This window comes from Hemitrygon akajei, chromosome 8 (genome assembly GCF_048418815.1).
Source record: "Hemitrygon akajei chromosome 8, sHemAka1.3, whole genome shotgun sequence".
NCBI lineage: Eukaryota > Metazoa > Chordata > Chondrichthyes > Myliobatiformes > Dasyatidae > Hemitrygon > Hemitrygon akajei.
In genome coordinates this window covers 129,652,693-129,668,121 of record NC_133131.1, presented here as the reverse complement: position 1 = coordinate 129,668,121, position 15,429 = coordinate 129,652,693, and the positions used below count along the sequence as shown (strand labels likewise).

Below are 15,429 nucleotides of genomic sequence, written 5' to 3'. Positions count from 1 at the left end.
TGGAATCGTACAAGAAAGTGATCAAAACCAGCTCCTGTCTGAAGCACAACGTACATTCAAAAGGGCAGTTGAAATCACTGTATCAATGGAATTAGTAGACAGAGACACAATTGAACTGGAGTCAGGAATGAAAGTGAGCAGGAACAAATCTGCAATGTCTAAACAGAAACAGGCTTGGCCAAACTAATTGTGTTACTGTGTGGCAGGGGCTCACGTACAGGAGACCAATGCTGGTTTAAAGGTGAAACTAGCAGAAACTGCAACAAAGTAGGACACGTACAAAGAGCATGTTGAGCAGACAAAAATAAATGGACTGCACAGGAAAGAGAAAAAGATGAAAAGTCAAGTTGCAGTTTCAAAAAGAGCACTTATCTGCATGCAGTTGATGAAAAATCTGATAAGAGGAGAGTGACATCGGTCTGGGTCGCCTTAGGGTTTACAATGTAAAGATTAACAATAGAAAAGCAATATGGCTTACACCAGAAGTGAGTGGCAATTTAATTAAAATGGAATTGGACTCTGGTTTGGCTTTTTCAGTAATTCCACAAAGTGAGTTTGAATGTCATTTTAAAGATACTAAACTGAAGATTATCCAACTAAGAACTTAAACTGGAGAAAAGATAACTCCTATGGGAATGGCATTCCTCACACTAAAATACAAAAATTGACATGCCACATTGGACTCACATGTGGTAAAATCAGGAGGACCAGCTTTGTGGGTCTGTGATTGGCTGAGACAATCACAAATTTATTGAAGATCTATCCATCATTTGCATGCCACATCCCGTATAATGGAGACACTGAAAGTGAGTTAAGAAAGGTACTGGATGATGCCACAGCAGTGTTCAAGGGTGGCACAGGAAAACTCGGGAATATCAAGGGTAAAACAGTGTTAAATGGCAGTGCCTCATCCAAGTTTTGGAATGCCCATATGATTCCTTAAAGCATCCGTGATAAAGTAGACAGTGGGCTAGATCGCATGAAGGCTGAAGGAATTCTTTCCAAGATTGCATGGAGCCCATGAGCAATGCCAGTAGTGCCACCAGCCAAGAAGTGTGGATCTGTCAGGATCTGTGGTGATTTTAAGGCCCCCATTCAACCCAGTACTGAATGTAGATCAATGCCCTCTGTCCAAGATAGAGGATATCTCTGCAAACCTTTCTGAGACCTACCTACAGATGAAAATGGAAGAAGACTCCAAAGGGTTTCTCACCATAAACACTCACAAAGGGCTTTATCACTATAATAGTCCTATTTTCAGAGTAGCAGCTCCACCTGCGCTCTGGCAGAAAGACAGGTGCTGTAAGGATGCCCAGGCACCCAGTGTTACCTTGGATGATATCATTGTTACCAGTAAGGATGACGAGGAACATCTCCAAAATCTCAAAACGGTATTAAAGAGATTAGTAGATTATGGGCTCAGTGCATGATACAACAAGGCTGAATTCTTTAAAACAAGCATCCCTTACTGTGGTCGCACCATTAATGCACAGGCGTTTACAAGTGAGAAAATTTAAGCAGTGGTGGATGTTCCATGTCCAAAGAACATGTCATAGTTGCAGTTTTTTCAGGATTTGTCAATTATTATAATATGCTCATGTTAAACCCGGCTACTGTGGCTTTCTCCTTGAACTTATGACTACAGATTGGGAAGAAATTCCAATGGACAAAGCAGTGTGAGGTTCTTTCCAAAAAGCGATGGAAATAGTGGCCTCAGACACTGTTCTCACATATTATGATCCACACATCCAGAAGAAAATATTCAGAGCTGTCAGAACCACTTTCTGCAGTCCCAGAGTCAACTCCTACAGCCACCATGGAGGAGGCTCCTGAACCAGAGATTGTTTCATATCCACAAATCTCACCTGCCAGGCAGAGTGATCCCCCAAGTCAGGAAAGATGTTGTCATACAAGAGTAAGAAGTCCTCTACAATGATTACATCTTTATGCCTGATTGGGACTATTTAAAATGTACAATGTTGTGACTGTCATATATAATATTTGACATATATAATATATGTCATTATAAAGTATACTGTGTACGTAGATAGATAGATATATAATGTCCACACACACACACACACACACACACACACACACACACACACACACACACACACACACACACACACACACACACACACACACACACACACACACACACACACACACACACACACACACACACACACACACACACACACCCTTATATATTTGAGTTGAGTTGCATTCTATATTGGAGTTTCTAGCTAAGCAGGGAAGAGAGTCCATAATTTATATTTGATTAATATTATAAATATGTTGTTGATTAAGCATTCTTTGTTTGTTTAAATAACTAATTACAGTTTATATTTATTGGGATATGTCAACATGCGGCCATGACGTATGTGCACGCCTCACTTAGTGAAGAATAAAGTTACAGACAGACAGACAGACATACTTTATTGATCCCGGGGGAAATTGGGTTTTGTTACAGCCGCACTAACCAAGAATAGTGTAGAAATATAGCACTTACATCCTGGCTTTCCTGTTTTCCATTCAATCAGCTTCTATGTTTTGGCATTACAAAACATAACAGAATGATATGATCTGTAACCTTGTAAATGGATTTAGAGCATAATCTGTCCATGCAGTCATGAGTGTAAAGTGAATAGAATAGGGAGCTCAGGATGTAACCTTGTGGAACACCAATAATTAGAATAATCATGACAGAGATGTATCTTTACTAATTGTAGTCTGTTGATCAGAAAGTTAAAGATCCAAACTTTCTAAATATCTATGGCAGCTGATCATTCCGAATTAGCTGTAAAGCTTGTCCATGCTTTATAAAACTCATCATTACATACCTGTTGGAGGATGTGGAGTAGGTGTTTCGTAAAATGCATTATTGTTACCGATGCATGCCTTTGTGAAGGTGATATCATCAAGCGCTATGACTCCTTTGGAGCCCTTGCCCACCCATCCTTCTATCATTATCTCAAAGTCTTCATCAGCGCTCAGAGTGATTTCAGCTCGTTGCCAGTAATAGCCTCGGTCCCCTGTTAAGTTGAGAAGTGGCGTGTGATGACCAGATAAAGTCTGTAGGTATACTATTAATGATCCATTAATATTTCCACCCATGTGGTAATAAAAAATAATCTGCAAAATAAAAAGCAATGGTATTCTTAACCAAACAACTTTGAGAGCAGTGTCTTTGAGATTTTGTGTAACAGTTCAAAACACTCTACCATTCCTTTGGAATGTACGTCAACATAATTTAGTTCAAAGCAACATGTGCCTCATATTTGCATATGCAACCCTGCTACAAAGCAGTAAAACCATTTATCGTAGTCCATGTTTGGAAAGGAATATATTCAAAATTAATCTGAAGAAACAGTAGTTCAATTTCTGCAACAGGCACATAGGGGGAAGGCAATTTGTACTGATATGCTCAAATAAAAATTAGATACTTGATTTTCAGTAAATAAACATTTGAAACACAATGAATGATTTAAGATTTGATTTGTGATAATTTAAGGTATAACTCTTGATGGTCCAGCTAGATTTGATCTTACTGATTTGTAAATCTGACTGTGCATCTTCTCATTACAAATGCGCTCTCAGAGAATAATTCTTTACATATGCTGTCAAAAACTGTGTTGTCATCTCACAATCTTTTTCAGTTAATTGCTTCATATGCAACACTGTCACACACTCACAGATTTGTTTAGATTCATTACTAAGGTTTTCTTAGTTACTGTACAGAAGAATAAATGAAAAGAAAACCATTATAGAGTAGAATATGGAACTGTGCCTGCGATGGGACTTTGGAAAGCCACTTCATCCACTTCTCTTTGTAATGGTTTATCCAGTTTCTCCACAGTTCTCATCTCTTATTATCAGTAACTTACCCTTTTGCACACTGTCTGAGGATCGGAGCCCAGACTGAAGCTTATACTCCATCCGAGGCTGACTGAAAGTAGCATTATTTCCGTGCTATTACTTGCTCCACATTCATTAATATCTAACATTTTTGTCATCTTTAATACCATTGCCAATTTTAAAAATTCACATGTTTGATTGTCCTTTTACATCTGATTCTTACTAGTTCTCCACAGCAGCTCTCTTAACTCTTACTGCACAATGCACCATTAACAGTACCAACACGTTTCTGCTTAGTCTTTATAGCCTCTTGTCCTATGCTATACTTATTGTTGTTTATGACATTTGAAGCTTGAAATTATGCTCTTTGTATCCATATCTACACTCAGAGGCTACTTTATTAGGTATCTCTTGTACATAAAAAAGTGGTCACTGAATATATATCTGTTGCCTCCTGCTTTTGTAATCCATCACCTCAAGTTCGATGTGATGCCCTTCTTCATATCACTACTATAATGTGTGCTTATCTGAGTTACAGTCACCTTCTGGTCAGCTTGAACTAGTATGGCTGTACTTCTCTGAGCTCTTTCATTAACATGCATCATTCTCTGCAAACCCTGGAAACTGCTGTGTGTGAAAATCCCAGGAGATCAGTAGTCTTTGAGATGCTCAAACCACCAAACCTGGCACCAGCAATTATTCCACAGTGAAAGTCACTTAGATCACATTTCTCTCCCATTCTGATGTTTGGTCTTGACCATGTCTGCATCCTTTTATGCACTGAGTCCTCTTCCTATTACTTGGCGTTTGCTCTCCCCACCCCATCTGAAGATTTAGCCAGCTTTCTTTCCTGACAATTCTATTTCTTGCTCTACTGCTCCTTTAATCCCAAAATTGTTTATAAATCTAGAACAGCAATATCATCAGATACAAGTACCAAATATTCATCAATTAAACACAAACTTAAGGTTATAAGTCTCTCAAATAGACCTTGATCTTATAATGTTCTAAATCAAAGGCATGCTACTGCAGATGGAGTTCAACCCAGGGAAGTGTGAGGTGGTACACTTTGGAAGGACAAACTCCAAGATAGAGTACAAAGTAAATGGCAGGATACTTGGTAGTGTGGAGGAGCAGAGGGATCTGGGGGTACATGTCCACAGATCCCTGAAAGTTGCCTCACAGTTAGATGAGGTAGTTAAGAAAGCTTATAGGGTGTTAGCTTTCATAAGTCGAGGGATAGAGTTTAAGAGACGCGATGTAATGATGCCGCTCTATAAAACTCTAGTTAGGCCACACTTAGAGTACTGTGTCCAGTTCTGGTCGCCTCACTATAGGGAGGATGTGGAAGCATTGGAAAGGGTACAGAGGAGATTTACCAGGATGCTGCCTGGTTTAGAGAGTATGGATTATGATCAGAGATTAAGGAAGCTAGGGCTTTACTCTTTGGAGAGAAGGAGGATGAGAGGAGATGTGTTAGAGGTGTACAAGATATTAAGAGGAATAGACAGAGTGGACAGCCAGCGCCTTTTCCCCAGGGCACCACTGCTCAGTACAAGAGGACGTGGCTTTAAGTTAAGGGGAGGGAAGTTCAAGGGGGATATTAGAGGAAGGTTTTTCACTCAGAGAGTGGTTGGTGCGTGGAATGCACTGCCTGAGTCAGTGGTGGAGGCGAACACACTAGTGAAGTTTAAGAGATGACTAGACAAGTATATGGAGGAATTTAAGGTGGGGGGTTATATGTGAGGTAGGGTTTGAGGGTCAGCACAACATTGTGGGCCGAAGGGCCTGTAATGTGCTGTACTATTCTATGTTCTATGTTCTACTGCTGAGCCAAGTTGACTGAAGTTCTATGTGGAAAGCGGATAATACTCTAACACAGGGGTTCACAACCTTTTTATGCCACGGCTCCCTACTATTAAATATGGACCCTATAACTGGGAACCCCTACTCTAACACATAAAAAAGAATAGTGCAACCCAGTTCACTTAAGGTTGAAAAACTTGAGAAAAGAGTTTACAGAAAGCCCTGTGGTGGGAACCTGGAATGTGCTACCTGGGGTGGCAGTAGAGGCAGAAAGACCTTGATGGGAGTGATATACAGGGCTCCAAATAGGAGCCAGAATGTGGAACATTATTTACAACAAGAGAGAGAAAATACATGTCAAAAAGGCAACATTACGATAGTCATGGGAGATTTCAATATGCAGGTAGTTTGGGAAAATTATGTTTGTGCTGGTTCCCAAGAGAAGGAATTTGTAGAATGCTTACAAGATGGCTTTTTAGAGCAGCTTCTGATTAAGCCCACTATGTGAAAGGCAATTTTGGACTGGGTGTTGCATAATGAACCAGATATGATTAGGGAGTCTAAGGTAAAGGAATCTTGAGGAGACAGTGATCATACTATGATAGAATTCACCCTGCAATTTGAGAGGAAGAAGATAAAGTCAGATGTATTAGCATTACAATGGAGTAAAAGGAATTACAGAGGGATGGGAGAGGAGCTGGCCAAAGTTGATTGGAAGGTGATACTAGCTGTAATGATGGCAGAAGAGCAAAAGATGGAATTTCTGGCAGAAATTCAGAAGGCGCAGGACAGCCATTCTAAGGATGAAATAGTATTATAAAGGGAGGATGAGACAACCATGGTTGACAAGGGAAGTCAAAGACAGCAGAAAAACGAAAGAGAGAGCATATAATAGAGCTAAAATTAGTGGGAAGTTAGAGGATTGGGAAGTTTTTAAAAACCAACAGAATGCAACCAAAAAAGCCAGAAAGAGAGAAAAGATTAACTATGATAAGTTACCCAATAATATAAAAGAGGATACCGCAATATGTTTTTTTTCTGAATATATACAGTAAAAGAGAGGTGAGAGTGGATGTTGGACCACTGTAAAATGATGCTGGAGAGATAGTAATGGGGGAATAAAGAAATGTCAGACAATCTTGCTAAGTATTTTGTATTAGTCTTCACTGTGGAATGCAATAGCTTTATGCCAGAAACTCAAGCGGTTAAGGGGGCAGAAGTGAATGCAGTTACTATTATTAAGGAGAAGGTGCTTGGGAAGCTGAAAGGTTTGAAGGTTGATAAGTCACCTGGACCAGTTGCACTACGTCCCAAGGTGATGAAAGAGGGAGCTGAAGGGATTGTGAAGGCATTTGTAATGACTTTTCAAGAATCACTAGATTCTGGAATGTTTCCAGAGGCCTGGAAAATTGCAAATGTTTCTCCACTTTTTAAGAATGGGGGGTGGGGGGAGCAGAAGAAAGGAAATTATGGACCTGTTAGTTTGACTTCAGTGGTTGGGAAGATGTTAAAGTTCGTCATTAAGGATGAGGTTTTGAGGTACTTGGAGGCACATGATAAAATAGGACAAAGTCAGCATGGTTTCTTTAAGGGGAAGTCTTGCCTGACAAATCTGTTGGAATTCTTTAATGAAATAACAGGCAAGATAAATGAAGGAGAGTCAGTGGAGATTGCTTACTTGGATTTTCAGAAGGGACTTGCCACACATGAGGCTGCTTGACAAGATAAGAGCTCATGGTATTACAGAAAAGGCACTAGCATGGATAAAAGATTAGCTGACTGGCAGAAGGCAATGAGTGAGAATTAAGGGAGCGTTTTCTGCATGGCTGCTGGTGACTAGTGGTGTTCTGCAGGGATCAGTGTTGGAACCAATTCTTGTCATGTTATATATCATGATGGAATTGATGTCTTAGTGGCCACGTTTATGAGTGATATGAAGATAGGTGGAGGGGAAGATAGTGTTCTAATGAACTAGGGGGTTTGAAGGAGGACATAGACATATGGGAGAATGCACAATGAAGTGGCGGATAGAATATAGTGTAGGGAAGTGTATGGCCATGCACTTTGGTAGAAAGCATAAAGGCATAGACTATTTTCTAAATGGGGAAAAATTTCAAAACTCAGAGGTGCAAAGAGACTTGGGAGTCCTTCAGCAGGATTCCCTAAAGGTTAACTTGCAGGTGAGTCAATGATAAGGAAGGTAAATTCTATGTTAGCATTCATTTTGAGGGGACTAAGATAGAGCAAGGATGTAAGGTTGAGGTTTTATAAGGCATTGGTCAGACTGCATTTAGAGTATTGTAAGCAATTTTGGGACCATTATCTAAAAGATTATGTTCTGGCATTTGGAGAGGATCTAGCGGAGGTTCACGAGTATAGTGAGTAATAAATTTGCCATGATTCAAAAAGGTGGAGAAGACTTGATGGTCTAAGCAGACCACTTCTGCTCCCATGTTTTAAGGTCCTATGATTTTACAAACATTAGAGACTTTTAAGAGAATTTAGATAGGCACATACATGTGAAGAAAATGGGAGGATATGAACATAGTGCAGGCAGAGGGGATAGATGGCCATTTGATTACTAATTGGTTTGTCACATCATTGTAGGCAAAAAGGAGCCTGTTCCTGTGATGTACTATTCTATGTTTTTTTGGGATTATGTTTTAGGTTCACGTCTAGTGTTTCAAGATCATAATTTAATATTCCATCTGGTGTTTTGTACTAGACAAAGCCCACATAGCCAGAGAATGGTGAATCCATGAAAACTGTTGCCACAGGCAGCTATGGAGGCCAAGTCTTTATGTATATTTAAAGCAGTGGTTGATAGGTTCTTGATTGGTCAGGGCATAAGTGATATAAAGGGAAGGCAGGAGATTGGGGCTGAGAGAAAAAAATGGAACCATCATGATGAAATGGCAGAACAGACTCGATGGGTCAAATGGCCTAACTCTGCTCCTATACCTTATGGTCTTATAAGTAAATCTATTACTAATTTGCTGGCGAATCTATGTGGAAGGTATGGTGTCAAACTGAATGAGTGAAGATATTCAAATGTGGTTTGCTTCATTTATGCTAAACTGACCCAATTGCTCTCAGAAAAAAAATACAGAGTGATTGGTTAAAGAAGCATGGAAAGGAAAAAAAACAAAGTTATAGACAAGTTGGCTATTATAAAAAATCAAATAACCCTAGGAAGAAAACACTAAACCTATAAATATGTAGTTATGATTGCTTGAAACACTCACCTTTGAGGCGTTTGATGTAAATGTCACTCCATTCTACAAGAAGGAAGGAAGGCAAAAGAAAGGAAGTTGTAAGCCAGTTATCCTAACCTCAGTGGTTGGGGAAGTGTTGGAGTCTATTATTAAGGATAAGGTTTCAAGGTACTTGGAGACTAATGATAAAATAAGTCAAAGTCAGCATGGTTTCTGTAAAGGGAAATCTTGTCTGACAAATCTGTTAGAGTTCTTTGAGGAAATAACAAGCAAGGTGGACAAAGGAGAGGCAATGGATGTCATTTACTTGGATTTTCAGAAGGTTATTTGATAAGGTGCCGCATGAGGCTGCATTACAAGATACAATCCTATGGTGTTACAAGAAAGATACCAACATGGATAGCAGAATTGCTGGCAGGCAGGAGGCAGAGAGTGGGAATCAAACGACCCTTTACTGGTTGGCTGCCATTAACTAGTGATGTTTCTCGGGGTCAGTATTGGGACTGCAGCTTTTCATATTGTTTGTCAATGATTTATGTAATGGAATTGATGGCTTTGTGGCAAAGTTTGCAGATGATATGAAGATAGGTGGAGGGGCAGGTAGTGCTGAGGAAGCAATGAAATTGCAGCAGGCATAGACAAATTGGAAGAATGGGCAAAAAAGTGGCAGATGGAATACAGTTGGGTTATGTATGATAATGCATTTTGGTAAAAGGAACAATAGTGTGGACTATTATATAAATGGGGAGACAGTTCAAACATGAGAGGTGCAGAGGGACTTGAGAGTCCTTGTCCAAGACTCTCAGAAGGTTAATTTACAGGTTGAGTCTGTGGTAAAGAAGGCAAATGCAATGTTGGCATTTATTTCAAGGGGAATAGAATATAAAAGCAAGGAGATAATGCTGAGCCTTCATAAGACACTAGTCAGGCCACATTTGGAGTATTGTTTTGGGTCCCATATCTCAGAAAGATATTATTGGAGAGAGTCCAGAGGAGGTTCACGAGGATGATTCCAGGAACGAACGGGCTAACATATGAGGAGTGTTTAGCAGCTCTGGGCCTGTACTCACTGGAAGTTCGAAGAATGTGGGAGGATCTCATTGAAACCTACTGAATGTTGATAGGACCTAGATAGGGTGGATATGGAGAAGATGTTTCCTGTGGTGGGGATATCCAGAACTAGAGGGCACAACCTCAAAACTGAGGGGTGACTCTTTAGAACAGAGGTAAGGAGAATTTTTTTTAGCCAGAGAGTAGTAAATCTGTGAAATGCTCTGCAACAGACTGTGGTGAAGGCCAAGTCTGAGTGTATATTTAAAGCTGAAGTTGATCATTTCCTAATAGGTCAGGGCATCAAAGGATATGGAGAGAATGCAGGTGAATGGGGTTGAGTAGGATCTGGGATCACCAATGACAGAAAGGTGGAGCAGACTTAATGGGCTGAATGGCCTAATTCTACTCCTATGTCTTATGGTATTGGAAATATAATTCAAAGAGTATTTCAAAAATAACATTAAACATTATTGATGCAGATGCATAGAATGCAGTGGTACCCATTGTTCAAAAATGACAGGTTGTGGGGAAATAAGATGGTGTGATGCCGTACATCAACAACTTCCATGGGTACAGGGCAAACTTTCAAGCAATGCATACAGGAAAATACAGGAAGAGGTAGGTTAAAACAAACAGACAGGCAATTTATTCTAGAGGGAGACAAGGAAAGGCCTGGTGCATGGAAAGGTCAGACTAATAACAAAAAATCATTCTAGCAACTGAACTAGTCAAGGTAATGTATGACCAGTCTCCGACGTACCGCATTAGATGGCCACAGAAGTTGCCTTATGATAAGCTGACCTGATAATCACAAGTGACCAAAATAGCATACAGATAACAAAAGTCACAGCACTAGTGTGTAACAAGATTCAATTTAGCATTTTCTAAGAGAAACGCGATTGTACACTGTTTCTTAGGCTTACACACTTAAAACAGATCCACCTCAGGAGAAAACAGATGAGCTGAAACAAATGATCTGTTGATGGATTCAAAAAGGATTAATTTTGAAAGGTCAATAAACCTAAAAAACTGGAAGTTGCTGGAAACCTGAAATAAAAATAGAAAATGTTCATTGATGTTCTTTTGAACATTAAGTGTTTCTCCATTCATAGATAATGTTTGATCAGTTGGGTGTTTTCAACATTTTTTTTGTTTCTGCTGTTTTGAGAGTAAACACACAAAGGTCTCTATTCAGTACACAGAAAGAAGTACCCAGTGTAAATTAATTTGACTGGAAGTAGATCTAGATGATTTCTTCAAGGAAAGATTTTAGAAGAGGGTGTTACTTTAAAAAGGGTTTTCAACAGGATGGACTTTGAAAGTTTTTTAAAAGGAACCCCGTTCTCTGCAGTTCATAGAATGTACATCAGAGCCAGGTTTTGATACTGTTATCCACAGTAATCATTCATAATCGATAAGTTATGTCACCTCAGAGACTGCTAATAAACATACTTGTGGAGGAGACTGGGTTATCCCTGCTTAACACTTATCTCATGGGCAGCTTCAAAAGTAGGTCTTGTGGACCTCTCCAGTCAGACTATCTGCTCATCTGAGAACTTGTGCTCCTCTTTATCAGTCACCCAGATTTTATTGTGACCACAGTTTGGTAGCCAAGGCACTCAACACCTTGGGAGACATGGACACAAAAGAACAATATATTTATAATCCTTAGTGAAAGTTGCATCTAATTGGGACTTGTATACTAAAGATCCAGGTTTATGTTTCAGTGCCGCAAGGCAAGTTATAAACCATAATAACCAACAAGTAAATCAAAATATTGTGTCAGATTCTGATTGTCAAATATCATAAATTATGTTCTTAATGTTAATATTTGTTATCCCTGTAATGTATAGACATTCACAGTGCAATAAACAGCCCATAAACCCAAATAACACCTAGTCTCATTATGGATATTTGATCATACAGTGCATTTATTGTCCGAGCCATTGAAGAAATGAAGGCCAAATTATTGTAAACCTAGATTTCAGAAAAGCTTGTTTCTCAGCTTGCTTGCTGCTTTAGCTTTACAAGAGATGTTATACATTTTGCTCATTTGGCTGATCAACGTATGCCTAGCTCCGTCATGCAGATAGATCGGTCAATTGTATTTGTTCACTACTGGGTGCAATCAATCACTGTCTACTACATAGCTAAAATGTTCTAGTGATTACTAGAAGCATCAGTTTTTCCATACCACATGCTGTATGCGTGGTCATATATTGAAATCATGTAAAATGTTTCTTCAATCTTGCCCTTTATTAGAAAATAAAAAGTTCGTAAGCTCTCATGAAACATCCAAAATGTCATTAAATAGGTCCCTACTTTAAAGGTGGAGGACAAAAATGAATTAACTCGGGGCAATATTTATGTATACAACACAATGATTATGTGGGGAAGTAAACATAATAGTGAGTGACTTATTGCAGTGAGCATAGAGTCAGAGAGCACTACAGCACAAATCTGGCCCTTCAGCCCATCCAGTCCATGTCAAGCTGTTATTCTGACAAGTCCCATCAAACTGCACCTGGACCATAGACCACCATAACCCTCCCATTCACAAACCTATCCAAAATTCTCTCAAGTGTTGCAATCAAACCCACATCCACTGCTTGCAGCTCATTCTGAACTCACACCACGCTCCGAGTCAAGTAGTTGCCTCTCGGGTTTCCATTAAATTCTTCTGTGTTCTTATGGAATCATAGAACGTTTATGGTATTTACCTCATCATGTTCTTGCTGGTTCCCTACCAGAGCAACTCCCTGGTTCTATTTCTTTTCTCTGTTTCAAGAGCCTTTCAAAAGCTTCATTGTATATAATTATCCAATTCCTCATTGAAAGGCATACTGGATCCTGTCTCTACCACAGCTGTAAACTTGTCAATCCTGAAGTACAGAGGTGCCCGGAAAGGAGCAATGGTCTCCAACAACATCCACCTCTAGATGCTCTTCATGAGATTCAGTTGTTTACTTTGGCATCTAGTGCATGATACATACATTAATCATCTTTGCCTTCTCCATTCTACCCTCCTGTGAAACAAGGCTATAGCATTTTAGCTCAATTCGATGCAGATGCCTTGAGCAGTGGTTGGTGGAAGGTCCATTAACAGAAGAATTTTTGAAGCTATCGTTACTATGGGCTGTATAACAAAAAACATGACACCCTTTATTCAACTGTCATAAGGAGAAAAAAAATCCACCAACTGAACGTTCTAAATGTCCTTGGCTTTTTGCTACAGTCTAGACTGAGAACCTATCTCCTACTTATAAGGACAGTATCCAAAAGTATCAGCTGATAATACCAGTCTTACCTTGCAGTCTTTGCTTATCTTGCCGATGGATGGCCCAGATATTCTTGCCACATGTCCTGGAAGATGTGGAAATGGGCTTTCAATATATATGTAATGACCAGCTGGACTTCTCAGTGTATGGTCAGTAGTTGGGCTTGTCCCCAGTGTTGGGATACTCCCCTGTTTAAGGATCCAGTCAAAATTATCATTTCTCCACTGCCTCCAGGAGCACAGATCAAATTCGAAATCACAATGTCCCAAATTTTTACCTGCAAATGACATGTCGGATTACATGTTAGTAATTATTCCCCAGGTTTTACTGATTATACTGCTTTTTTGGATTTATACTTCAATCATGATCCCTACAAAAATGGCTTCCTGATGGATCCTGAGATGAACAATAACCCAGCCTTGGACCCACAGTGCCATTTGTAGAAATGTAGAAAAGTGTTCTGATTTGGTTGTTAGTAGCTTTCTTTTTTAAAAAATTATTTTTAAGGCTCCCATATCAGCTTTAACATCAAGGGATTTTTTTTAAAGGAAAAGCTACTTTAGGTCCCAGTGACAACAGTTGATGGCCGGTTCTTCACAGGTTGTGATAGCAACGTCTATTTCCTGAGCTCTGCCCTCACAGTATCTTTGTAATCTGTCATTGATTGTCAAAGAATCTCTGGCACTGGATGAGTTGACAACATGGAACTTGTTTGGAGAGTTAAAAACAGAGCATCTATACTATTCCCAAAACTCATTGGAATTAATGCCTCGCGATTATCTCAATGAGATTATTGTTAAGGACACCTATTGGTACTGTAGTCTTAGTCAAATAATTATACTGAAAGGAAGCAGACCATTGGCCCAACTCATCCACACTGACCAAGGTGCTTACCTGCAACGTAAGGTAGTCACATGTCCCTCTAAACCTTTCCAATCTACGTACGTGTCCAAATGTCTTTTAAATGTTATAATTGTTTCTGTCTCCACCACTTTCTCTGGTCACTCATTCCATACTCTGTGTTTGAGAATGTGGCCGCTTTAAACCTTTCACCTTGTCCCCCTTCCTCCCTATGCTTTCTAGTTCTAGATTCCCCTGCATCAGAGGAAAAATTGTGACCTTATTTGTATTCCTCATGCTTTTACAAAACTCTGTAAGGTCACCCCACAGCATCCTTTGCTCCAGGAGAAGAAAAAAAATCCCAGTTTATCCAGTTTCTCTTTATAACTCAAGCTTTCTAGTCCTGCCAACATTTTTGTGAAATTTTTCGGCAACCTCGCAGGCTTAATCCTATAGTGTGGTGATCAGAACTGCACACAATACTCCAGGTGCAGTCTCACTGATGTCTTTACAGTGGAACATGACATCCCAACTCTTTTACTTAGTGTCTTGACTTATAAAGGGCAACCCCATTTATTATCTTCTCCTGCCTAGTTACAATGGTACAGAATCAGAATATCCTGTTCTCAGTGGCTGGTCTTGATGGGCTTGGATAATTAATGGCTACTATATTGTTCAGCAGAGTATCATAGAACATAGTAAACAATGTTGTACCAACTTTGTAACCTGCTCCAAGATTAACTTTACCCTTCCTTCCCACATAGCCCTCCAGTTTTTCTTTAACCTATGTGCTTATCTGAGTCTTTTAAATGTCCCTGATGTATCTGCATTTACCACCATTCCATGTACCTACCACTCTGTAAAAAAAACTCAGCTCAGACACACCCCTATTCTTTCTTCCCCTCACCTTAAAATTATGCCCATTTGTATTACCCGATTTTGCCCTGAGAAAAAGTCTGACAGTTAACACTATTTATATCTCTTGATGTCTTGTACACCTATATCAAATTACCTGTCATTTTCCTTTGCTCCAAAGAGTAAAGCCCCAGCTCACTTAGTCTATCCTCCAAAAGACATGCTCTCTGATCCAGGCTGCATTCTAGTCAATCTCTGTGTGCTCTCTAAAGCTTCCTATATCATTCCTATAATAAGGCAATCAAACTGAACATAAGTGTGATCGAACCAGAGATTCATAGAACTGCAACATTACCTCACAGCTCATGAACTCAGTCTTCTGACTAATGAAAGCCAACACACCAGATGCTTTCTTAATCACCTTATCAACTTGCTCTGTAACTTTAAAGGATGTGGATCACAAGATCCCTCTTTTCCTTCACACTGCTATTAATCTTGCCATAATCTTCTACACTGCCTTC

The 15,429-nt window shown here is 39.6% G+C and overlaps 1 protein-coding gene across 1 annotated transcript in view; it reads right to left on the bottom strand.

Moving 5' to 3' along the window:
* Window positions 1–15,429, bottom strand: part of malrd1 (MAM and LDL receptor class A domain containing 1) — a 359,618-nt gene that overhangs the window by 162,358 nt on the left and 181,831 nt on the right. Inside the window, exons 24-25 of the mRNA XM_073055307.1 lie at window positions 13,243–13,490; window positions 2,847–3,138 (exon numbers count right to left, since the gene is read on the bottom strand). Of these exons, the coding sequence (XP_072911408.1) occupies window positions 2,847–3,138; window positions 13,243–13,490 (540 nt within the window). The remainder of the gene's footprint in view (window positions 1–2,846; window positions 3,139–13,242; window positions 13,491–15,429) is intronic.